General features: G+C 48.4%; 1 protein-coding gene across 1 annotated transcript; it reads left to right on the plus strand.

Annotated features, from left to right (window-relative positions):
• Positions 1-112: 112 nt before the first annotated feature.
• On the plus strand, positions 113-24,008 carry ankrd27 (ankyrin repeat domain 27 (VPS9 domain)). Its single transcript, XM_062546913.1, has 29 exons — positions 113-235; positions 4,278-4,400; positions 5,233-5,343; positions 6,012-6,168; positions 6,613-6,773; positions 7,027-7,086; positions 7,824-7,877; positions 8,255-8,320; positions 8,515-8,591; positions 9,024-9,145; positions 10,478-10,556; positions 11,129-11,261; positions 11,814-11,906; positions 12,206-12,330; positions 12,901-12,983; positions 13,221-13,336; positions 13,803-13,895; positions 14,509-14,706; positions 15,314-15,373; positions 15,653-15,769; positions 16,102-16,146; positions 16,278-16,400; positions 16,919-17,116; positions 18,612-18,731; positions 19,297-19,470; positions 20,197-20,284; positions 20,548-20,626; positions 21,637-21,703; positions 22,085-24,008. Exons 2-29 carry the CDS (start codon positions 4,299-4,301, stop codon positions 22,484-22,486), a joined length of 3,303 nt encoding a protein of 1,100 aa, XP_062402897.1. The 5' UTR covers positions 113-235; positions 4,278-4,298; the 3' UTR covers positions 22,487-24,008.
• Positions 24,009-24,433: the final 425 nt, after the last annotated feature.

A 24,433-nucleotide genomic window follows, 5' to 3' on the forward strand; every position in this document is an offset into this window, starting at 1 on the left:
TGTCTGTTCAGCGATGTGTTTTGTATCTTCAAAACCGTGTTATGATTGGCTCAGTGAACAAGCTTTGGTCATCCGATGCAGAACACCATTGGTTAGCGAACCCTCATACGAACGCACACACCTCACCATTTTCAGGCCGGGTGCTGACGTTGATTCGCAAGAGACTGATGTTTATTCTCCTCTTCTGGAAAGCATTTAATTTTATCATGCGACCTCCGTGTCAATAACCTATTTGGTAAGTCGTCCGTGCTCTTTTCTGTGTTTGTAAACATCAGAAGTCTAGTTCACAGGCGTACCGTTCGCATAACAAATAATCCTGTTTGGGATAGCAAGCTAGCGTGTGCCTTGCGATAGCTGTTGTTGAGCAGGGCACAACAACTTGCCTGTGACAACCTAGAAAGAAACAGAATCTAAACAGATCCCGTGAATGTTGGTGGTACATCGATTTGTGTGTGCTGACCAAGATCATTTCAGTTGGCAAACAGTGAATCTTACGCGATGCTACCAGCCCATAGCCCATGGTGGGCTCTTGTTGCTAGTCCAGCTAAGTTACAACTTTTTACCAGTCTACCTCGAAACCGTCTCTGCTCTGCTTTCACTATCCTTGCTAACTAACCGCACGTACATATTTTGGTGAAATAAAATCGATCTATTTCCAACGCGTCTGTTGCCATTGCTGTTTGTGGGAGGTTGCTTTGCACCTTCAGTGCAACTGGCCCCTGAAGTTGGCCATCTGACATTTTAGTCTAAGCGTCATATTGACAGGGATTGTCCGCTCGGTAACGCCTTGTTTGGTCAAATAGATAGATTGATATATAGACAGATAGTTTTATTCATATCGAGAGGGAAATAAGTCACAAAATAAACCCTGACCCTCTGCTATATATTTGTGGTTACCGGTTACTATTGCCACTGCACACCTAATTTCCTGCCCTAGTTATTGCTCTTGCGTCAGCATTTTTTTGTGTGTGCAGAGTTTACGTATTTTAAAGGAGATTAATTTAAACATGAAAGCATTTTGTATGGATCAGCTGTAGTAGAGCTTTATTTTGTTGACAATGAAGAGTGTAGTAATACTGCTTTCCTACTTGCTATGGTAAGTCTGAGCAACTGGTGAAGGGTATTGACAAACAATTTAACAAAATATAACATAATCAATGCAGCGCCTAATAAAGGTTCTCATCTGGACTGTGTTAAACATCCCCTGATGTTCCAGTCAACCCCACGGACCAGTTCTACAGTTCCATTGGCTGTATGGTTTGGCCTGCTCCAAAGTTTTCAACAGACTCTTTCCCCCGACTTCAGGTCAAGTGTCATCTCAAATAGCCAAAAAGCCTTTTTTCCTAAGATGTTTTGAAGATAACTATATTTATTGTTTAGAGCCACACTGATAATGACTGTAGGCCTACATCATCTTTTGCCACATATTTAGGCCCAGGCTACTGATGAAGTGTGTGTGTATGTGAAGGGGTTCTTGACCTTTGTGCATACTGGATAGTCATTCTTGGTCCGTCCTCCCTCTCTTTCCTCACTTTTTCTATCATGTCCCCCGCATTCCCTCTCTCCCTCCGTTTCTCATCACGAGTGAGGAGTTTCCCCCAACTGGGTTCAGTCCGCTCGGCTGGGCTGGATCACATGGCTGCATTCTTGAGGGTTTCAGGCCAGCATGCATCCCTGACCTTGTGAGATGAAGACTGCTGCTGGCGCAGGGTGGGGTGGGGTGGGGTGGGGTGGGGCGGTGTGCCATCCTACACCACTGCTGCTCTCCTCACTTCTCTCCGTGGTCAGTCTCCACCGTGGACATCTCCACCGTGTGTCCAACTTTTTGTTCCATCCGCCTGTCCTGGGTCTCTCTTGCCGAGGATCCAACTTTTTCCCCAGTGATGATGTTGAAGATGATGAAGCTCTCTTTCCTGCTGAGCCGACTCAGCGTTGTGAAGATGCAGCTGCTTTGCGTGGCACAGGCCTTCTTTAGCCGCCCTCAACACGTGAGTAACGAGCGGGACTGTCCTCCAGGACGGATCTAGAGCCGGCTCTGCTAGACCAGCAGTCTCTGGAGGCAGTGATGCACGCTGGGACTTGATGCAGACTGGATGCAAATACATATCGCTAGTTCTGTGGGTCATGATGTTTTAATGCTAAATGGGCAAAGGTTGATAAAACGATAATGAGAATACATTTATTTTTTTTAGTCCTTTGAAGACACTTAAGCTTAAAGATGGAGATGGAAGATGGTATGATCTAAGCCTCATTCAGTTCAAGTGATATGAAAGCCTTGATGTTTTTCATGTGATGCTGGTGTTGTCTGTGTTATATGAACTCTGGTTATTAGGGGTGATTATAGCGAGAGGTGCCAAAGCAGGTCCTTATTCTGCGCCGTCCACTATCAGGGAAGCACCACTGGCCATGCAAGCACGTTTTTGAATTGGTATTTGCTTTCAATGTTGTCTCAATGAACCCTCACCTCTAGATCATGGCAAAGGGACATCTGTTGGCAGAAATCTAAAAAGTGCTTTGGGGAAGTGCACTTATCAGGTTGTAGTGCACCTGCTGCTGTTTCCCTTATCGTCTCAGCCTGCAGAAAGTCCCACGTGCTGCATCACTGACTTTCCCACTGCACGGAACAGAGGGGGAATTTCGCACGGCAGGAGAGGAACTGTAGTAACTGTAAACATTATAGGGATATTAGCAGATTCCTGGTGTTACCACAAATAGCAGATTCCTGGTGTTACCACAAATACTGAACATCACAATATCAGTTTGACCCCAGTGTGTGTGTTACATGGTGTATTGTATACGGTCTATGAGTTTAACCTATTCATCTCATTACATCTAGTAGTCTGTTATCTTGGCCATGAGCATTTTTGTTCAATTGTGTCTTAGGGCCTCATTTATTCTGTGTCTTGGTTTGAAAGAGGAAGCATGCCGCAATCAATGACACCGGTCTGGAAAAAGCTCTGATATTTCCCCGAAAGTGTTTTTTTTAATGTTTTTTCAGTAGCAGTATTCTGCCACTTCTGCTTCTGTTGTGAAGTAGTTTGAAGAGAGCAGAGCTGTTGTAGTTGTATGCTGTGTAGTGCAGACTGTCTGATACATCTGCGTGGTCTGTTTAGTTTTGACTTCATGTTGGGTTTGGTCTCCATAACAGCATTTGATCTCTGGCTGACTTTGCTTAGAACAGTAGTTACTGTGCTTATGCTGTGTGGTAGATGACAGAAGTTATGGTTATGGTTATGGTAGCCTATTTAGCAGACGCCTCCGTCCAAAGTGACACACAAGTAACAACAATACAATAGTTACATTGAACTGTAAACAATTATAAAAGTTGGTAATAGTACATTATGGAGAATAGCAATAATAAACAACAATGTCAAAAAATAACTAAAAATGGTTTTGCGTGAGATCCTTCCGACGATCCTCAGTGCTGCTGCTGCTGTTTGTGCTGTTGTTGTTGGCTACTGTACACTGGACCACGGCCGATCTAATTTCATTTCCGAGGGATGCTAACAAGCTCAGCTGAGGAGCAGCTGGCCGCAGAGCAGCGCTGAGCGCGGACGGAACAACATCGCTGTTGTTCGGGGCGGGAGGGCCAACATGTTTTGATGGGTGCTGTGGATGGGAGCAGGGGAAGACTAGCTTGTTTACTGGTTATGATACGAGGGCTGGTTGAGCCCTGACATCCTCTCATCACCACCCACCCCCCCCCCCCCCCCCCACCCCACACACACACACACAATTGCGTAACACTCACTTCTGTCTACAGCGGGGTCATCAGATTTTGTTGGGCATTCTAATGTTACAAGCTTTGGGATCTCATGGTGTTGCGTTGTGTGCTTGCGCTTGATGGGGGGTGAAACTGATATGTATGTTTGAGTTGGCCAAACTCACACACGTCGCTGTTGACATGGCAGCTAGAGCAAATACGAGCACACATATCTCATCCACTAATCGCTGGTGTGGAATTCCTAAATGTCTGCTAATCTTTTTAATCTGATTATCTGCTCTGCAACCTTCTCCCTCATTCTCTCTCTCTCTCACTCTTTTTTTCTTTCTTTCTCATGTCCTCATTTTCTCTCCTCCTCCCTGACTGCATACTTGCTGTCTTCCTCCGCCCCCCAACTCATTCACTCTCTCTCTCCATCTTTCTCTCATGCCATTCCATCCCACCCACTCAAATCCCCCCATTCTGTGTCATTAATCCAAATCTCTCCCTCCATCCACCTCTTTTTCACTCTTTCTCTCTTCTCTGGCCATCCCTCTCTCTCTCCCTCTCTCAGGACGTCGAGTGTGAGTTCCCTATGGCTGTGTATGATGAGAACCTGCTGAGGAACCCTTTCTACCAGGCGCTAGAGAAGCAGAGGCCAGACCTGTGCAGCCGCGTGGCAGAGGTGCACGGAATTGTGAGTGGACAATCTCTCTCTCTCTCTCAATCTCTCTCTCTCTCTCTCTCTCTCTCTCTCTCTCTCTCTCTCTCTCTCTCTCTCTCTCTCTCTCTCTCTCTCTCTCTCTCTCCCCCCTCCTCCCCTCCCCTCTCTCTCTCTCCCTCCCCTCCCCCCCTCTCTCTCTCTCTCTCTCTCTCTCTCTCTCTCTCTCTCTCTCTCTCTCTCTCTCTCTCTCTCTCGACTCTGTATCTGTATCCTGTAGGTGTCTCTTGTCTTTGTATTGATGCATTCTCTTCCCACTCTTGGTTTGAGGACTTTGGCATAGTTGTGAAAGCAGTGGGTCAAGGGGAAGAGTGTAAGCAGGTCAGACAGCAGACCTCCCTGCCGTTGCCGTGCCCATGTGATGGTTGTGGTGACTAATGCTATGAAAGAGAAGCCCTGTGTGAGGCCTGCCGCCCCCCCCTGCCCCCCCCGGCCCCCCAGGGCCTGAGTCACAATGTGGGCTCGTCTAGTGAGCCGCACTGGGAACTCTCCCCTTGTGGATACGACGTTGACCCAGCTGATAATCAGGCAGATAAAAGCGTACTGCAACACTGGGTTTGGCATGTGGTGGCTATTTCTGTAAGTCCAACCAATTTGTGATGGTGGCTTTATCTTGATGCTCCTGAGGTCCAAAAGGCAGTTGGAAGTTGTTGTTAAATGACATTTTGTGTGTATCCTTATATTCTGCGTTGATACATTGATTTTGTAGTTATGTATTTTCAATCATCTAGTCTATGTGGTGGGGACATTCTAATGTTGTGATGTGCTCTTGTTGCTGTGTCCTTGGCTGCTGGCTGCGGTACCGTAGGTGCTGGTGCCGTGTCAGGGGAGTCTACATGTCAGCACGTACACAGCAGCCCAGTTTGAGGGGTACGTTCTGCAGCCCGCGGAACAGGGCTACCAGACCCTCGACGGGAAGGTAAGGCGACGCCTCTTACTTCCTGATCAGGCCTGAGCTGTGTTCTACCTTTTGAGTCTTTTTCTCTTATATCTTAGACTGTCTAGCGGCCATCAAGTCCCCTCCATCATCAGCATGTTCTGGTTGTCACATGTGTTAGTGTTGTGCTCACATGGTGACTGGATCTGAACCATCAGATCAGCTGATGGCCAGCGTTTGTATAGAGGGGATTTTGAGGGGATTGCAGAGAGACCTTCAGTGGAGAACCTAATCCATGCGTGTGGGGATGGCGGTATAGATTACAGCTTCATGGTGTTTTTCTAGCATGATTTGTATTAGGATTTGAGTATTACCAGAGGTGCACTCAAATTGGGCAAACAGTGGTGAACGTTCGTGGTGAACATGTTTTCTTTGAACAGTTCAATTTGAATGATTTGGCGCTAACATTCCATTCTAACGATAATTGCATTGTTACTATCGCGGAGAACTACCTTCTCAGACTGGGATTGTTCGCAAACGTTCACCGAAAACTCAAGGTTAACGGAATGCTGTTTGCAAGTGTTTGCCCATGTTTGCGGATTTGAGTGCACCTCAGTATTCCAGGAGCCCGTTATGATGCTGTTGCCCCATTATGATGCTGTTGCCCCGTTATGATGTTGTTTCCCCGCCCGTTTCTCCTGCCCCCCCAGGAGGTGTCCATCCAGGACAACCAGGTGACGCTGGGAGCAGGCTTCCAGTGCACTGCCTCCGTGCCCATCCTCTTCGAGGAGACCTTCTACAACGAGAAGGAGCAGGCCTACAGCATCCTATGCATCGCCCGGCCCCTGGAGGCCCACCAGAGCCCAGGTAGGCCCAGTCATGCCCAGCCACGCCCAGCCATGCCCAACCACGCCATGCCCAACTACACCTAGCCATGCACAGCCATGCCAAGCCATGCCCTACACCCAGCCATGCCCAACTACACCCAGCCATGCCCAACTACACCCAGCCATGCCCAGCCATGCCCAGCTACACCCAGCCATGCAACCACACCCAGCCATGCCCAGCCACACACAGCCATGCCCAGCCACACACAGCCATGCCCAACCTCACCCGGCACACTCCTCAGCATCTGGGGCCTTTTTCAAAACCACAGGAAAGAGACATGACAAATGTTGCCACTTGTATTGTTTGTATTCGGTTACAGAAATGCATACAGAAATGGTATTGTTATAATGTGGTTTGAATTCCCCAGTGTATATTTTGTAAAGTAATATAGTGTGTGTGTGTGTGTGTGTGTGTGTGTGTCAGTGGACACGAGTGTTGTCCAGACGCAGGGCCAGTACTGTTTGAAGAATGTGGAGGACGTGAAGGAGTTTCTGGGCCGCCATGCGGAGCGGCTGGACAAGTTCATCACCAGCTTCGGCCACAGCTTCAAGGAACAGGAGAGGAAGGGACTACGCTACCACATAGTGAGAAGACGGCACTATTCACCCATTTAATGACCATATTGGATACAAACCTACAGTGTACAAGTGTTATCATATAATATGCAAGTTGGGAGCAGTGAATAGCAATTTAGTTTTGTTTTTGCAGAATGGACTAGTGTTTTGGGGGAGGAGGGAAGACATTTATCCATGCTATCCATTATATTCACGCTTTTCCTCTTATTGCTGCGTGATTTCCCTACCCTGGTTTCCATGGCACCTGTGCTCTTGTCTGCAGGACTCGGTGAACGCCCTGTACACTAAATGCCTGCAGTGCTTGCTGAGGGACTCACGCCTGGTAGGTGAAGCTGTAGATCTTTCACTACTGCATAATGTCTGTTGAGTATCTTTCACTACTACATAATGTCTGCTGAGTATCTTTCACTACACATAATGTCACTCTGTTGAGTATCTTTCACTACTACATCATGTCTGTTGAGTATCTTTCACTACTACATAATGTCTGCTGAGTATCTTTCACTACTTCATAATGTCTGTTGAGTGTCTTTCACTACTACATCATGTCTGTTGAGTATCTTTCACTACTATATAATGGCCGGGTTTCCCAGATTCGTTAAGAAGCTCTTAAGTGCTAAGAACTTCTTAGGAGTGCTCTAAGAACGTTCTAAGAATGCTCCTAAGAAGTTCATAGCACTTAAGAGCTTCTTAAAAAATCTGGGAAACCCGGCCCGGTCGAGGAGATGATGATGTTTGAGAAATGTTGCTGGGCAATCACATAACCGGTTCCATTTGTTCTGATTGGATGAGCACAGTAATTTAACTACGGACGATTAAAGTTCTCCAGAAAGTAAAGAATTCCCTCGTAGCCATGGGAACCTGTCAGAACTACTACAATACACAGCAAGATTGCTCAAAAAGTCTTCATCATCTTCATCATCTTTACTCTCCTGCTCTGAGATCAGGGTAGTGGAGTGTAGCGGAGTTGACTGTCCTGCTCTGAGATCAGTGTGCTGTAATGGAGTTGACTGTCCTGCTCTGAGATCAGTGTAATGGAGTTGACTGTGTGGGTTTCAGAAAATGCTCGCCAAACAGGAGCTCCAGATGACTCTTCTGAAGCAAGCGGTCGAGGTGAGGGGCTTCACACACTCACAGAAAACATTTCCTCATTTTTAAAACTGTGTTTTTTAGATAGGATGGTGAAGAGTGACAGAAAGGGAGTTGGTGTTCTGGAAATGACTGCAAATCTGCAAATTTAGTCTCCAAGGGCAGTGTCATCACAGCTCTTTCTTCAGCTTTAATTGCGTCTTTATGTCTCCTCACCATGGCCTACAAAGGTGTGCACTGCTGTAAAAATGCCTGCAAATGACTGTAAACCAGCGCAAAGGTCATCTCCTGGATGCTGTGGCCCTGATCATGCAGTCACATGTGTTTTATTGTGTGTGTGTGTGTGTGTGTGTGTGTGTGTGTGTGTGTGGATTTGACGTGGTGTCTCCCCTCCTCCTCAGATGTACATACATCATGGTATCCATGAGTTCATCTTTAATTACGTGGGAAGTCTTGAAGCAAGTCAGGTACTTTCATTCACGTTTCCTCTCTGGCCTTGGTGTTGAGCATTCACAATCAGCTCTAGGACCTTCATGGTTAAAAAGCAACATAACTGTTGCCTCTCTGAGAGTAGTGCTCTGAGAGAATCTTGCTTTGGCAGTTCACTTTGTTGTTGTGAAGTATCCCATATTTATGGATCTTGTTGTTTGTGTGTGAACAGGACGCTGCGTTTAACAAAACCACGCGAGGCCTGCAGGATCTGCAGCAGAAAGACCTCGGTATCAAATCTGAGTTTAGGTGAGCAAGCGTCTTCAGAAAATCTGCTCACTTCCCCTTTCCAGAGAAGTCTGTTAACCACTGTGTGTTAGCCTTGTGTGTTAGCCACTGTGTGTTAGCATTGTGTGTTAGCCACTGTGTGCCACACACACTCCTCAGATGGTGTGTGTGGTGGGCGCGAGACGTTAGCGTGTAGCATGTGATTTACACATTATTTATTCATCCTGTCTGTCTCTGGGAGTCGTCTGCCAAATAATTAAATGAACTATAGCTCTCATTTGGACATCAACACAACGTATGCAGTCTCTCACTCACTATTTCCTCTTCCCTCATCTGTCTCTCTCTCACTCTCTGTTTTTCTCTTTCCCCTCTGTCTCTCTTTTTCTCTCTCTCTGTCTACCCCTCTGTCTCTCTCTTTCTCTCTCTCTCCCCTCCCTCCATCCCTCTCTCCAGTATAAATATCCCGCGGGCGAAGCGAGAGCTGAGTCAGCTCAACCGCTGCACGTCTCCCCTGCACAAGCTCCTGTGCCTGAGGAAGGTGGCCCTCACCATCATGCAGTCCCCCAGCCCCACAGGTCTGTGTGTGTGTGTGTGTGTCTTGTTTGCCTGTCTGTCTGTATGTGTTTATCTATCTGTCTCTGTGTATGTTTGCAGGCATTGTGCGTGTGTGTGTGTGTGTCTTGTTTGCCTGTCTGTCTACATGTGTTTATCTGTCTGTCTGTATGTTTGCAGGCATCATTGTGTGTGTGTGTGTGTGTGTGTGTGTGTCTTGAACATTCTTTCCTTGAGTGAGTGAATTGCCATAGCACCTTGAGTTCTATGTGTGCTATTCTATTCCACTGGGTAAAGGGTGCAGTGGCGCGGTGTCCAGTTCTGAGAGTGTGTGTGTGTGTGTGTCACAAGTCCATCAAAGGGCTCTGCTACTCACACAGCAGCCTCTTTAAAACATGCTGCAACTGAATTATCTTCAGTCCACACACACACACACACACACACACACACACACACACACACACACACACATACACACACACTCACACACACTCAAATAGATACACTTAACAACTTCCTCGGTGTGTATAGCGAGGCTGTTGAGTATACTGGGGGCCTTGTGTGGGTGGGTGTTGTAACAAGACTGTTCTGTGTATGTCGAGCGGAGCAATTCTGTCTTAATGTCTGTTAGCCAAACAGCCAATTTCCCCATTACGCCCCTAACTATGGACACAGAGATGGCCAGTATCAGACCATCTGGGCTGGGGGATACATCTAAGATATATACACATGTACAGTACACACACACACACACACACACACACACACACACACACACACACAGGATCTAAGATGGCATCACAGGATCACAGAGGAAGGCATTGCTTGTGCTGTTATGTAACCTTAACAGACTCTTCAACTGAACAGACTCTTGCAACTGTTGTGTGCTTAGAACTGAGTCCTATGCCAATGGACTAACCTGTGTCCATCTCCTGCTCCTTATGGTCCACTGCAGTGAGCCCTAACTCTAACTATCTCCTGCTGGTTATATTCCACTGCAGTGATCCTAACTATCTCCTGCTCCACTGCAGTGATCCTAACTCTAACTACTGTATCTCCTGCCGCTTATTGTCCACTGCAGTGAACTCTAACTCTAATCATCTCCTGCTGGTTGTTGTCCACTGCAGTGAACTCTAACTACTGTATCTCCTGCTGGTTGTTGTCCACTGCAGTGAACTCTAACTCTAATCATCTCCTGCTGGTTATTGTCCACTGCAGTGAACTCTAACTCTAATCATCTCCTGCTGGTTGTTGTCCACTGCAGTGAACTCTAACTACTGTATCTCCTGCTGGTTGTTGTCCACTGCAGTGAACTCTAACTCTAATCATCTCCTGCTGGTTGTTGTCCACTGCAGTGAGCCTGGACGCCATCTGTGCTGATGACCTGCTCTCAGTCATCCTGTATCTGCTGGTGAAAACAGAAATCCCAAACTGGTGAGCTCTTGCCCTATCACATGATTGTCATGTACAGCTGTGTGTGTGTGTGTGTGTGTGTGTGTGTGTGTGTGTGTGTGTGTGTGTGTGTGTGTGTGTGTGTGTGTGTGTGTGTGTGTGTGTGTGTGTGTGTGTGTGTGTGTGTGTGTGTGTGTGTGTGTGTGTGTGTGTGTGTGTGTGTGTGTGTGTGTGTGTGTGTGTGTGTGTGTGTGTGTGTGTGTGTGTGTGTGTGTGTGTGTGTGTGTGTGTACATTCTTGATAGCAGTGGGAGCAGAGGAGTGCTGATGAACAATAACTCAATTGTTCTAACAGACAGCAGTCACTTTCATCACAAAACATCTCTGGAAAACCCGACACAGTGAAGACCGATTACTTTGGTGTTGCAGTGTAGAACTCTGTTATCAGAAGTCATTGATAAACAGTCATTTGTAGCCTTGTCTTAAATCACATCACAACAGTGCTCGACTCTTATTATTATTATTATTATTATTATTATTATTATTGTCATTAATAATAATAATAATAATAATAATAATAATAATAATAATAATATTATTCTTGTCTTCTCTCAGGATGGCCAATCTGAGCTACATCAAGAACTTCCACTTCTGCAACTCCAGCAAGGATGACCTGAGCTACTGCCTGACCTCCTTTGAGGCGGCCGTGGAGTACATCAGCCAGGGCAACCTCAGCCAGGGCCTCACGGTGAGCACATAACAGGGGGAGAGGAGAGAGGGACACCAGGACAGAGGGAGAGAGAGAAGGATGACCTGACCTGGACACCAGGACAGAGGGAGAGAGGGGAGAGAGGGATGACCTCAGCTGGACACCAAGAGAGAGGGAAAGAGGAGAGAGAGGGAGGGAGAGAGGGATGACCTGTGCTGGACACCGGGAGAGAGGGAGAGAGGAGAGAAAGGGAGAGAGAGGGATGACCTCAGCTGGACACCAAGAGAGAGGGAGAGAGCTGAGCTGGACACAAGGACAGAGGAGAGAGGGAGAGAGGGATGACCCTAGCTGGACACCAAGAGAGAGGGATAGACCTGACCTGGACACCAAGAGAGAGAGGAGAGGGGATATGGTCAAAGGGAAAGAGAACCTCTGTTCCATAGCCACTGGAGTGTGATTAGTTGATCAAGTGGTGCAGATATTGACTGAGAACAATCTTCATCTGCAGGATAATTTGATAAAAGATGATCATGAGTCATAAACGTATATAATGATATTTACCTTTGGTACATTATCATGTGTGTTTTTCAGGGGCCTGGAGATCTCAATAACCAGCTGTTCATCCGGCAGAAGATGAGTCTGCTCTCTCAGAACGCTGCTACCGCCATAGACCACCTGTTTGAGGTGAGCTTCCTGTTTCTAGCTCATGTCTCCAAACTGACCTCTGACCCACAGGCAGGGGTCAGCCCACAGGCAGAGTGATTTCTAGGGTTTTGTAAGCTGAACTTGTTCACGTTTGATGTAGTCATCCATTTCCTGTTAGGATGGAAGTCTGATAATCAGCTCAGGACTCGTGATCACACCAGCCATAGTGGAGTGTATGGAGGGACATGCAGCTCGTGAGCACTGCTTGTTTTAGAATGGTCCAAGAGCACGCACATACTTACAAGGCTTGCTGTGTGTGTGTGTGTGTGTGTTTGCAGCACGTTGCCAGTGGTAACGAGGTGGAGGTGCAGCGTCTGCTGAGCGAGAGCGAGAGCGAGGAGGACGGTGTCCAGATGTGCCACCCGCTCTGCTCCTGCGACCGCTGCGAGCTCCGCCTGTCAGGGTGAGAGATTACCGCCAGCGCCCCCTCCTGCCGGACACTGGTCACTACACGACCATACTATACACTCTATCAGACACCTGCAGCGCCCCCTCACGCTGGACACTGGTCACTACATGACCATACACACTCATCAGCACCTCACTACATGACCATACACACTCATCAGGCTCATGTAGCAACAGATACCGCCAGCACCCCCCCCCCCCACACACTACACACTGGTTATTACATGACCATACGGCATAAGCACTCATGATACAGTGTATCACACCAGTGGAGTTATGCCCACAGAAGCTACAGGGGCGTGTGCCTACTGCCTACCCAGACTAAGTTACTTTGTTAAGATGGATGTTATTATTCTATTGATCAACTTGTTCCCTGTTTGTTATTATTCTATTGATCAACTTGTTCCCTGTTTGTTATTATTCTATTGATCAACTTGTTCCCTGTTTGTTATTATTCTGTTGATCAACTTGTTACCTCTGTGTTATTATTCTATTGATGACGTTATTCCCTGTGTGTAATTATTCTATTGATGACGTAATTCCATGTGTGTTTTCCGTTGTGTAGGAGACTGAATGACCCCTCCATCATCACCCCTTTCTCCCGAGATGACCGCGGCTACACCCCTCTCCATGTTGCTGCTTTCTGCGGTGAGAGCCTGTCTATCCCAGAGTGCCATTCACTCTGTGTGTGTGTGTGTGTGTGTGTGTGTGTGTGTGTGTGTGTGTGTGTGTGTGTGTGTCTGTGTGTGTGTGTGTTTGATCTAGCAGTATTACGGTTGTGGAGTAGATCCTCAGGGCACTATAAGACATGCTAAGTGGGGCATCTAATGATTGGGTGGTTGATTGATTGGTCATGCCTGATGCATCCTCGCTGGTGGTCTGCAGGTCAGTCCTCGCTGATCGATCTGCTGGTGTCCAAGGGGGCGGTGGTCAACGCCACGGACTACCATGCGCTCACCCCCCTACACCTCTCCTGCCAGAAGGGCTACCAAGGAGTTACGGTGAGCAACGCCACACACACACACACACACACACACACACACACACACACACACACACACACACACACACACACACAGACTGCATTTCAGCAGCAGCACAATATGACTGGTTGTTTTGACTGGTTGAGGATTTGATTGATGGCTTAATGATTTATGTCTGGTGTACTGTTACTTCTCTGTCTGTCTTCCTCAATTGCCTCTTTATGATCTTTATGTTTACCTTTCCTCTTCTTCCTCTTCCTCTTCCTCTTCCTCTTTTTTCTTCCTTTAATTCCCTGTCTCCTCTCTCATTTGGTGCCCTCCCTCTCTCTCTCTCCTCTCTCTCTCTCCCCCCACACACTCTCTTTCCCCCCCCTCTCTCTTTCTCCCTCTCCCTCTCTCTCTCCTCTCTCTCTCTCCTCTCTCTCTCCCCCTCACTCTCTCTCCCCCTCACTCTCTCCCTCTCTCCCCCTCTCTCTGTCTCCAGCTGCTGCTTTTGCACTACAAGGCCAACACGGACGCTCAGGACAATAACGGGAACACCCCGCTACACCTGGCCTGCATGCACGGCCACGAGGACGTGAGTCTCGCTCTCACCTCCGCACTTCTGCTTTTATCTAGTACGGTTCCTCTCCACCGCTGTGGAACGCTCTGTTTTGATCTAGTACGGTTCCTCTCCACAGCGTGTGGAATGCTCTGTTTTTATCTAGTACGGTTCCTCTCCACAGCGTGTGGAATGCTCTGTTTTTATCTAGTACGGTTCCTCTCCACAGCGTGTGGAATGCTCTGTTTTTATCTAGTACGGTTCCTCTCCACAGCTGTGGAACGCTCTGTTTTTATCTAGTACGGTTCCTCTCCACAGCTGTGGAACGCTCTGTTTTTATCTAGTACGGTTCCTCTCCACAGCTGTGGAACGCTCTGTTTTTATCTAGTACGGTTCCTCTCCACGGCTGTGGAACGCTCTGTGATAGGTGTGTGATCATGAGTGTGTCATGAGTTCAGTGTTGTTCCCTGTATTTATCTTTTATAAAATGCATCAAACAAGATGGCTGAGCTACTTCTGTCTGCAAGTATTTTTAGATTAGCGGAGTTTGAAGCTACCTTGCACTAGACATGTTTCTGTGTGTGTGTGTGTGTGTATGACTGTGTTGATATTCTCCTGCCGTGTGTGTGTGTGTGTGTGTGTATGGCAGTGTGTTAAGGCGCTGGTGTACTACGACCTGCACACCTGCCGCCTGAACATCCAGAACGACAAAAGGGACACTCCGCTGCACATGGCGGCACGCTGGGGCTACGAGGGCATCATCCAGGTGCTGCTGGAGAACGGAGCCTCCACCGCCATCCTGAACAAGGCCAAGGACACGCCACTCCAGTGTGCACTCAACTCCAAGGTCAGAGCACACACACACACACACACACACACACACACACACACACACACACACACACACACACACACACACACACACACACACAGCCTGCACACAAGGGACACACACACACACACACACACACACACACACACACACACACACACAGCCTGCACACAAGGGACACACACACACACACACACACACACACACACACACACACACACACACACACACACACACACACACACACACACACAGCCTGTACACAAGACACACACACACACACACACACACACACACACACACACACAGCCTGTACACAAGACACACACACACACACACACACATACACATACACACACACACACACACACACACAGCCTGTACACAAGGGACACACACACACACACACACACACACACACACACACACACACAGCCTGTACACAAGACACACACACACACACACACACATACACATACACACACACACACACACACACACAGCCTGTACACAAGGGACACACACACACACACACACACACACACACACACACACACACACTCACACACACATGTTTGGAGTGAGGAACGTTGTACTAATGTATTGCTCCTTGTGACCCCAGATCCTGGCCCTGCTGGAACACACATACAACGGCAGCCAGAGGAAGGACGGCAGCATGGAGGTAAAGAGAGAGAGAGAGAGAGAGAGAGAGAGAGAGAGAGAGAGAGATGGAGAGAATCCCAACAGCTGAGGGTACTGCAGGTCGTCATAGCAGCACAGCCCTGTTGAAGTTAGCAAGTAGGCTGATGCTCCAGCCTCATACAGCACACAGCAGCTCTACTGGCCGTGTGATATGTACAGCATGCCATACTAATGACTGTGCTCCCTCTCTCTTTCTCATCCTTCTCTCTCTCCCTCCCTCCCTCTCTTTCTCTCCCTCTCTACCTCCCTCCCCCCCCAGTCTCCTAGTCGCTCTCCTCAGCCGTCGGACTGCAGTAGCCGGCGCTCGTCCATCTCCAGCTCCTCGTCTCTGAGTACGGAGCCCCGGCCAGAGCCGGACCGCACGCGGGACCGAGAGGTGCGGAACATAGCCAGTACCCCTCCCTGGCAGCGCGGAACATAGCCAGCGCCTCTCCCTGGCAGCGCTAGCCTCTCTAAGCTTAGCACTGTGCTCTCGGCCTTGTGTTAGTTTATAAAGGTTTAGCATTTTATGTATATATTTAATTGTTTAGTTAGATAAGGACAGTGCATATTAGTGAATATCAGTACACAAGTACAAGGTTATTCTCTTGATTGGGTAGGATGTTGGAGGTGACTTTGATTGGTGTAGCTCCGGACTGTTCTCATGGCTTAACTCATTTTGATTGGTGTTGCCTGACTGTTCTCATGGCAACTCATTTTGATTGGCAGGTGGAGAAGCTGCTGAGAGCTGTAGCAGACGGGGACGTGGAGATGGTGAATATTTACCCACAATCCTCTCTTCCTCTGGTGTTTTTTGGTGTCGATATGATAAAAGACCAGTTGTATTACCATATGGGTGTGAAACAGTGTGTGTGTGTGTGTGTGTGTGTGTGTGTGTGCTCCAGGTGCGCTACCTGCTGGAGTGGCTGGATGAGGAGCCGGAGGAGGATGAGCCGGCTGTGCCCCCAGTCCAGACGGAGCTGTGCCACCCCTTATGTCAGTGCCCACAGTGTGAACCCACACAGAAGGTACCCCTCACACACACACACACACACACACACACACACACACACACATATACTCATGCATGCTCACATACCTGCAGACACTGGTTTAATTATGGCTTGTGGTGGTTTTATGCATGCAGCTGTTAAAACACACACAGAGAGACTCACACATGCTCCAGATCACTTGGTCATTTTTCATACCTACTGGTACTGTATATAAAACATCCTAATCGTTGCTTGAAAAAACATATCAGAATTCAAGAAGGTTGGTTATACAGTATATATTTGTGCATTTGTGTGTACCTGTTGATTTGTGTGTGTGTGTGCGCGTGTGTGTGTGTGTGTGTGTGCGCGTGTGTGTGTGTGTGTGCGCGTGTGTGTGTGTGCGCGTGTGTGCGTGTGTGTGTGTGTGCAGAAGCTGGTGAGCCTGCAGAGTAATGGCGTAGGCGTAACAGGTGTGTGTGTGTGCGTGTGCAGAAGCTGGTGAGCCTGCAGAGTAATGGCGTAGGCGTAACAGGTGTGTGTGTGTGCGTGTGCAGAAGCTGGTGAGCCTGCAGAGTAATGGCGTGGGTGTGAACAGCAGCAGTGCGGACGGCTTCACTCCGCTGCATGTTGCCGCGCTGCACGGGCGCGGTGCCCTGGTCTCCCTGCTCACCCGCCACGGTGCCAACATCAACGCCCGCAACAGCCAGGGCGCCACGCCGCTCCACCTGGCCTGCCAGAACAGCCATGCACAGGTGAGCCATGCACAGGTGAGCCATGCACAGGTGAGGCAGGGCCAGAACAGACATGCACAGGTGAGGCATGCACAGGTGAGGCAGGGCCAGAACAGACATGCACAGGTGAGGCATGCACAGGTGAGCCATGCACAGGTGAGGCAGGGCCAGAACAGGCATGCACAGGTGAGCCATGCACAGGTGAGGCAGGGCCAGAACAGACATGCACAGGTGAGGCATGCACAGGTGAGGCAGGGCCAGAACAGACATGCACAGGTGAGCCATGCACAGGTGAGGCATGTACAGGTGAGGCATGCACAGGTGAGGCAGGGCCAGAACAGTCATGCACAGGTGAGCCATGCACAGGTGAGGCAGGGCCAGAACAGACATGCACAGGTGAGGCATGCACAGGTGAGGCATCGCCAGTGGAGCCGAAGCACAACACCTTATTCCACTGTTTCCAGTGTTGCTTAAAACTCAGTGAAGTCAATAGCGTTAGTGCACTGTAATGAATGTAACACACACACACACACACACACACACACACACACAATAGCGTTAGTGCACTTTAATGAGTAGTAGATTGTGGGTGTTTTATTATTTGGACCCTGGTGTTACTGTGTAGCGTCTGTACCTTTGACTCTACACTGGACTCTCTACTGCCAGCCGTGCTATAAGGCCTCTACTGTAGTGTGCTGTGTTGCCAGCCGTGCTATAAGGCCTCTACTGTAGTGTGCTGTGTTGCCAGACGTGCTATAAGGCCTCTACTGTAGTGTGCTGTGTTGCCAGCCGTGCTATAAGGCCTCTACTGTAGTGTGCTGTGTTGCCAGACGTGCTATAAGGCCTGTAGTGTGCTGTGTTGCCAGACGTGCTATAAGGCCTCTACTGTAGTGTGCTGTGTTGCCAGACGTGCTATAAGGCCTGTAGTGTGCTGTGTTGCCAGACGTGCTATAAGGCCTGTAGTGTGCTGTGTTGCCAGACGTGCTATAAGGCCTGTAGTGTGCTGTGTTGCCAGACGTGCTATAAGGCCTGTAGTGTGCTGTGTTGCCAGACGACTCCTGCCAATGGGGCCAGTGTCACTGGTGCAGGAGGTGTGGAGAGCTGTGTGTTGATATCGGCACGGTAACGTGTTTGGTCAGCTCCGCGCTGCTCCAGCTCATGTGGGTAGTGACCAGTGGCCAGTCAGAAGGAGAGGACGTGATTTCAGGGCTTAAGCAGGAGGATTTGCAGCAGAGATTACGTCAACACTCTCCTTCTCAGACTCACTAAGTCACTAAGATTAACAAAAACACACACACACACACACACACACACACACATACATACACACAAACACACAGTATTTAACATTCAACTTAAAACAATTATGGCATGGCCCTGTGCCAGGTGACTACCTTGAGCCAGAGGTCTGTCTGTCTGTGTGTCTGTGTGTGTGAGTGGCATGTGTGTGTGTGTGTGTCAGTGGCATGTGTGTGTGCACCCAGTAAATCCCTGCGGTCCTGTGCTGTGGCTTTAGGTCATCGCCGCACTGCTGGAGTGCAACGCCAAGGTCAACAAGAGGGACCAGTACGGCAACACGGCCCTCCTCCACGCCTGCCTGAAGGGACACCTGGACACGGCCGCCGTCCTGCTCAAGGTCAGCTGAAGGACGCCACAGTGGCGTTACTGTATCAGAGTGGAGGAGCAGGGCTGGCAGTGCCACCTGACCTGATACCTGTACATCATGGCCCAGGCTTGACCTTTGATCTCCAAACCCAACACTGGAGTCTCTTTTGCTCTAGATAAGAGCATCTACTAAATCCCACTCACTTCACTTTACCTCTATTGTGATTCAGATTATATTCTGATTATTACATATTCTTACCCATTCACTCCATAGCACCATACAGTAGCACCAGATTACGGGGATGTGTAAAACAGAATATCGGGGAATTTCTCCATTTCTGTCGTGAGTGAGCGACCGGTTGTAACTGACGTGTTGCCTGGCTAAAACAGAATCCTCACGTCTTCAGATTTGAGGTCAAACCTGATGTGATGTAGTGATGTCAGTGTGATCACAAAAAATGGAATGTTATTTAAACTAAATATAAACAAGATATGCCAGATGCCAGAGAAAGAGAGGTTTACACGTGTGTGTGTGTAACATGTGTTTGCATGAATGTTTGTACCCAGTGTGCCCATGTTGCCTTTGCCCCCTCCAGAGCTGCGCGTCCGTCAACCTGGTGAATAACCATGGCAACACTGCGCTGCACGAGGCGGTGCGCGGGGGACACCAGGCGCTGGTGGAGCTGCTCCTCCAGGAGGGGGCGCTGGTGCACCTGAGGAACAAGAGGCAGAGGACCCCGCTGGACTGCGCACAGGAGGTGGGGGGCAAGGTGAGCGCAGGACACTACTGCAGACAGGACAGGGCAAGGTGAGCGCAGGACACTACCGCAGGACAGGATAGGATACTACTGCAGACAGGACAGGACAGGACACTACCACAGGACAGAACAGGACAGGACAGGACATCACATCACGGTCAACACACAACCATAACACAGATTCTGCAACACTCAACAGAATTAGCCAATCAGGCGTGTTCATAATTGATGCATAATTGGTCATAGTTTGTGTAAAGGAAGCCCATAATGCTGTATGCTCATTGCTCATGGCATGTGTACATTAGAGGCACCTAGTGGTCCTGAGCTCCTCTGACTGCAGCTCACGTACAGTACAGTATGTGTGCAACAGATGTGCATGACAAGGTGAGCGCAGGACACTACTGCAGGACAGGACAGGACATGTACAGTATGTGTGCAACAGATGTGCATGACAAGGTGAGCGCAGGACACTACTGCAGGACAGGACAGGACATGTACAGTATGTGTGCAACAGATGTGCATGACAAGGTGAGCGCAGGACACTACTGCAGGACAGGACAGGACATGTACAGTATGTGAACAACATGTGCATGACGTCCATGACTGCGTGGCGTTAATCTGAGCCTGTGCTGTTGAATAGATGCAATACGGTGCCTCCTCTCGTTATCACAGAGCACAGAGATCCTGAGCCTGTGCTGTTGAATAGATGCAATACGGTGACTCCTCTCGTTCTCACAGAGCACAGAGATCCTGAAGATGCTGCAGAGAGCTGCAGGCCACGCCCCTGAAGTTGCGGACCCAGGAAAACTGCCCAAGGGAACTCTGGGTAAGGATTACATCACGCAGTTAGAGGCCATTAGTTCATTATGGGAAAGAATCCTAGTTGTGGAGAAAGCAGTTAAAACTGTATCACAGAAATGAGTAGAGTTTGAGACGTATGTGTTTGGATTATATTGGATGAGTAGAGTTTGAGACGTACAGTATGTGTTTGGATTATATTGGATGAGTAGAGTTTGAGACGTGTGTGTTTGGATTATATTGGATGGATATATTATTCCGTGCTCCTCTCTTCTATATGATGTACTGTAGCGCACTCATTGGTGCACAGACTGAAACAGCAAGAGGATGCCAACAACAAGAGACTAGACTTGCTTCAGTCCTTACAGAGGTACCTGCACCATGCACACACACACACACACAGCAGAGGCAAGACATGCTTCAGTCTTTACAGAGGTACCTGCACCACACACACACACACACACACACACACACACACACACACACACACACACACACACACACACACACACACACACACACACACACACACACACACACACACACACACACACACACACACACACACACACACACACACACACACACACACACACACACACACACACACACACACACACACACACACACACACACACGACAGAGGCAAGACATGCTTCAGTCTTTACACAGGTACCTGCACCACACACAGAGCCAGGAAGATCAAGGGACTCAGTAGCACCCTCTAGTGTTGAATTTGTAGACACTATAAAGTCACTGTAGCAGAGCATACTTCTCAGACATAGGATGGCTCTCAAACTCTCTCCTCGATCCTCGATGCTCGCTCCCACTGATCTACAGTATAACTAACACTGGATAGACTATCCCATTCTTGCCGCCCCATCATTCTTTATCTAGATCAGTGAGGACGAGGATCGAGGAAGGAAGGAAGGAAGGAAGGAAGGGTAGCCTAGAAATCTAGACGCCCCTAGCGGCAGCAAATGTAATTTGGCTGGCGGGGCAGTCTAGGCACGATCCATTGAGCCAGGGAGCTGAGAACCCCCAGCACCAGCGGGCCAATCACAGGGCTTAACATAATGGTGACTGACATGCGACCAGAAGTTGCGACGGTAACGCATCCTGTTATTTGAAAACAAGAAGATGATTCGTTTACCGTTATCCTATTGCGGGGAGGGAATTTGAAAGACAACTGTTTATCCCACCCCTCCGATTGAGCCCTGTCTACGGTGAGTGTCCAGACCCGACATCTTGATGTGGGTCTGGCTCGTCAGGCTAAAGGAAGGGTGTATAAAAGGCCAAATGAGAGGCACCCGTTGTGTGAGGCAGGTTGTGTGCATGTATGTTGTGACTGTGCTCTACATCCCTGTGTCTCCTCTGCAGCAGGACTCCCACGGCTGTGTCCCTGGACCGGACCAGATCCATCATCAACTCCCCTCTCCTAAGCAGGGTACTCTCCTCTCACACACATCTGATGCATGCAAAGCATTGACTTCAGTGGATGATATACTGCTTTTTGCTTATGCAAATGTAAAATGCATTTTAAGTTTTTTATATCAAACAAGTATTCTGGCGATTTTTTGGCAAAGTCACAGTACTGTCATACGAAAAAAAAAGATAATAATAATATTCAAAGGATTGCCAGAGTCTTCCTTTAAATAACATATTCCATGATTGTATTGGCTGTTGAGCTGAAACCCCTTATTTGCTGAACTATGCCCCATATCCTGTTGCTGTGCTAATCCACCCCCACACCTCCTCCCCACACCTCCTCCCCACACCTCCCCCCCACACCTCCCCCCCCACACCTCCTCCCCACACCTCCTCCCAGGCGCCCGACAGGAGGAGGCTGCAGCGGGGGGAGACGGTGGAGACCAGCACCCCAACGGTCACGGGCGCCCCGGACCTCGGCCACCGCAGCCAGTCCTCCACCCCCCCACCGGACAACGGCACCAGCAGGAGCAGCCTCACCCGCAGCCACACCGTCCACCAAGACCTCTCCACGGACCCCTCTCTGCCTGGCCACCCAAGCCCCACTCCTGCCCACCTCTCTGAAGCGTCACCTGACCAGTCACATGACCAGTCACATGAGCCCCCGCTGGACCCTCCGCAGGTCAACGGGGACACGAGGGAGGCCGAGGAGGAGGAGGAGGAGGAGGAGGAGGAGGTGCAGCACAGGACCAATGGGTCCCCAGAGACACAAGCAGCGTTAAAGGAAATGGATGACCTTTGACCCCTAAATGACTGGGAGAGCCGTTTGAGCCCTCTGCCCCCTCTTAGTGCTCTGGTGTGAGACTGATCTGAGAGGACCTGCCCTGGCTGCAGCGCTCTAGGGAGAGGTGCATGAAGTTCACCTGATGGAGTAGGATGCCACAGGGGCCCATCACGAGTACTGGTCTGGGCTTAAGTGATTAACACTGAGCACCGAAGGGATTTCCATACTAAGTAATGGGCAAGAGGGTAGCATATGAGAGAGAGAGAGATGGAGAGAGAGATGGAGAGAGAGATGGAGAGAGAGATGGAGAGAGAGATGGAGAGAGAGATGGAGAGTGAGACAGAGAGAGTGAGACAGAGACAGGCAGAGAGAGAGAGACTGGGAAGAGGACTTGACAGAGGGCTTCACTTTGTGCACTTTTGAGTTCCAACTGTTTCATCATATCGCCACAAGTTGAAAAGGGAAATGTTCTTGGAAAATCAGTATTTGTGTCTTTATTTTTGATAACACTAGCCAAGCAAAACTTGTTAACTCCAAGGACAGACCTGACTATAGTATCATTCTGGGAGTCGGAATACTTGATCGGTCTTACCGTGTAATTTGCACATGCATCTGAGTGTTTCTTATTAGTTGATTTGAATTTAAAAAACTGTTCTTGCTATTAGTTTTCTTGTTAACACTTAGGTTGAGTTGAGAACCCTCAGGAGTTCCTTGGTGATGATGTTTCTAGAAGTAAACTGCTATGCATTTTCTTCCCGGAGGATTAGAATGTAATCCTTGTCTTCGCGTTCATTTTAAAATGTAATTTATTTCCGTCTCAGCATTTTGTCTTCGGCTGTAACTGTAACAGTTCTGTTCCTGTTGTGCATCGTTTTCATCTTCATCAAGATAGCGATGTCTCAGCGCACACCTGTTCCTAGTGACACCTTCTGACAGGTGGAGTCATCTCCACCACTTTGTTGCCACGGCCACCACTATGACGTGCTTTGTTCCTCAAGAAAGACCATTTTAACACCGAGCTGGAAGCAGTAGACTTAACCACATAAAAAAACAGTAATCCCAGTGGTGCAAGCTTGCGTTGCATGCACATAAATTGTCATTATTTCATAATGGCTGGATTTTGAGTTTTTTTGGGTCTTGCAAGCCGTTGTTATCTGGATAGATAAGCACACAATGATTGGGCTGAAAACATCTGCACAACATGTTTTACTGAGTATAATGTAATATCAGATTTGAGAAGAGCGGGAACAAGGACCTGAACAACACACCATCTTACCGTTGCACTCACTGACGTAAAAAGTCTTATTAATGTACTTGCCGTACTGTAGTAGTTCTCCTACTCTAGCAGAAAAGATAGACTTAATTCCAATACAAGATCTCTCAACTTGATGTCCTGATTTGTTGTGTCCTGGTGTTTATTTGCATCTTCATAGGTTTTTGCTGGTCTAGAAAAACTTGCCGGAGTTTCCAACTTTACTGCTCACTGTTGTGTTCCCTTGCAGCTTCACAGAAACACAATAAAGATGTGCTTTCACCATGATTTTTGTCTCAAGATTGATTTGCCATTTAATCTGAGGCTAATCACAGTTGTGGTCAATTATTTTTCATTAAATAATTTTGTATAGTTCAGTTGTGATGAAATACAGTATGTCTCTTACTTAATAAGTATTATCAAAATGATCATTTATAAAACCAAAAGGATGGTGCTTTCACTAGGCACACTGGCGTGTGTACATTTAGGTCTTTGTTGGGACAGAGACAACATACTTTAATGGCTGTATCCGAGATAACATACTGCTTCACTATTTACTGCATATTAGACATTCTCTGATACGACTTACTCTGTCAAGATCAGTTTACGCGCAGTGTGTAGCCTAGTAAGCCATTCCATTGTTATTTGGAAGCTGCAACAATGTGATTTTTACAGCGGAAACAAACGAAGTTCGCTTGAACCAACCGGAAACG

This window comes from Sardina pilchardus, chromosome 10 (assembly GCF_963854185.1).
Source record: "Sardina pilchardus chromosome 10, fSarPil1.1, whole genome shotgun sequence".
NCBI classification, from domain to species: domain Eukaryota; kingdom Metazoa; phylum Chordata; class Actinopteri; order Clupeiformes; family Clupeidae; genus Sardina; species Sardina pilchardus.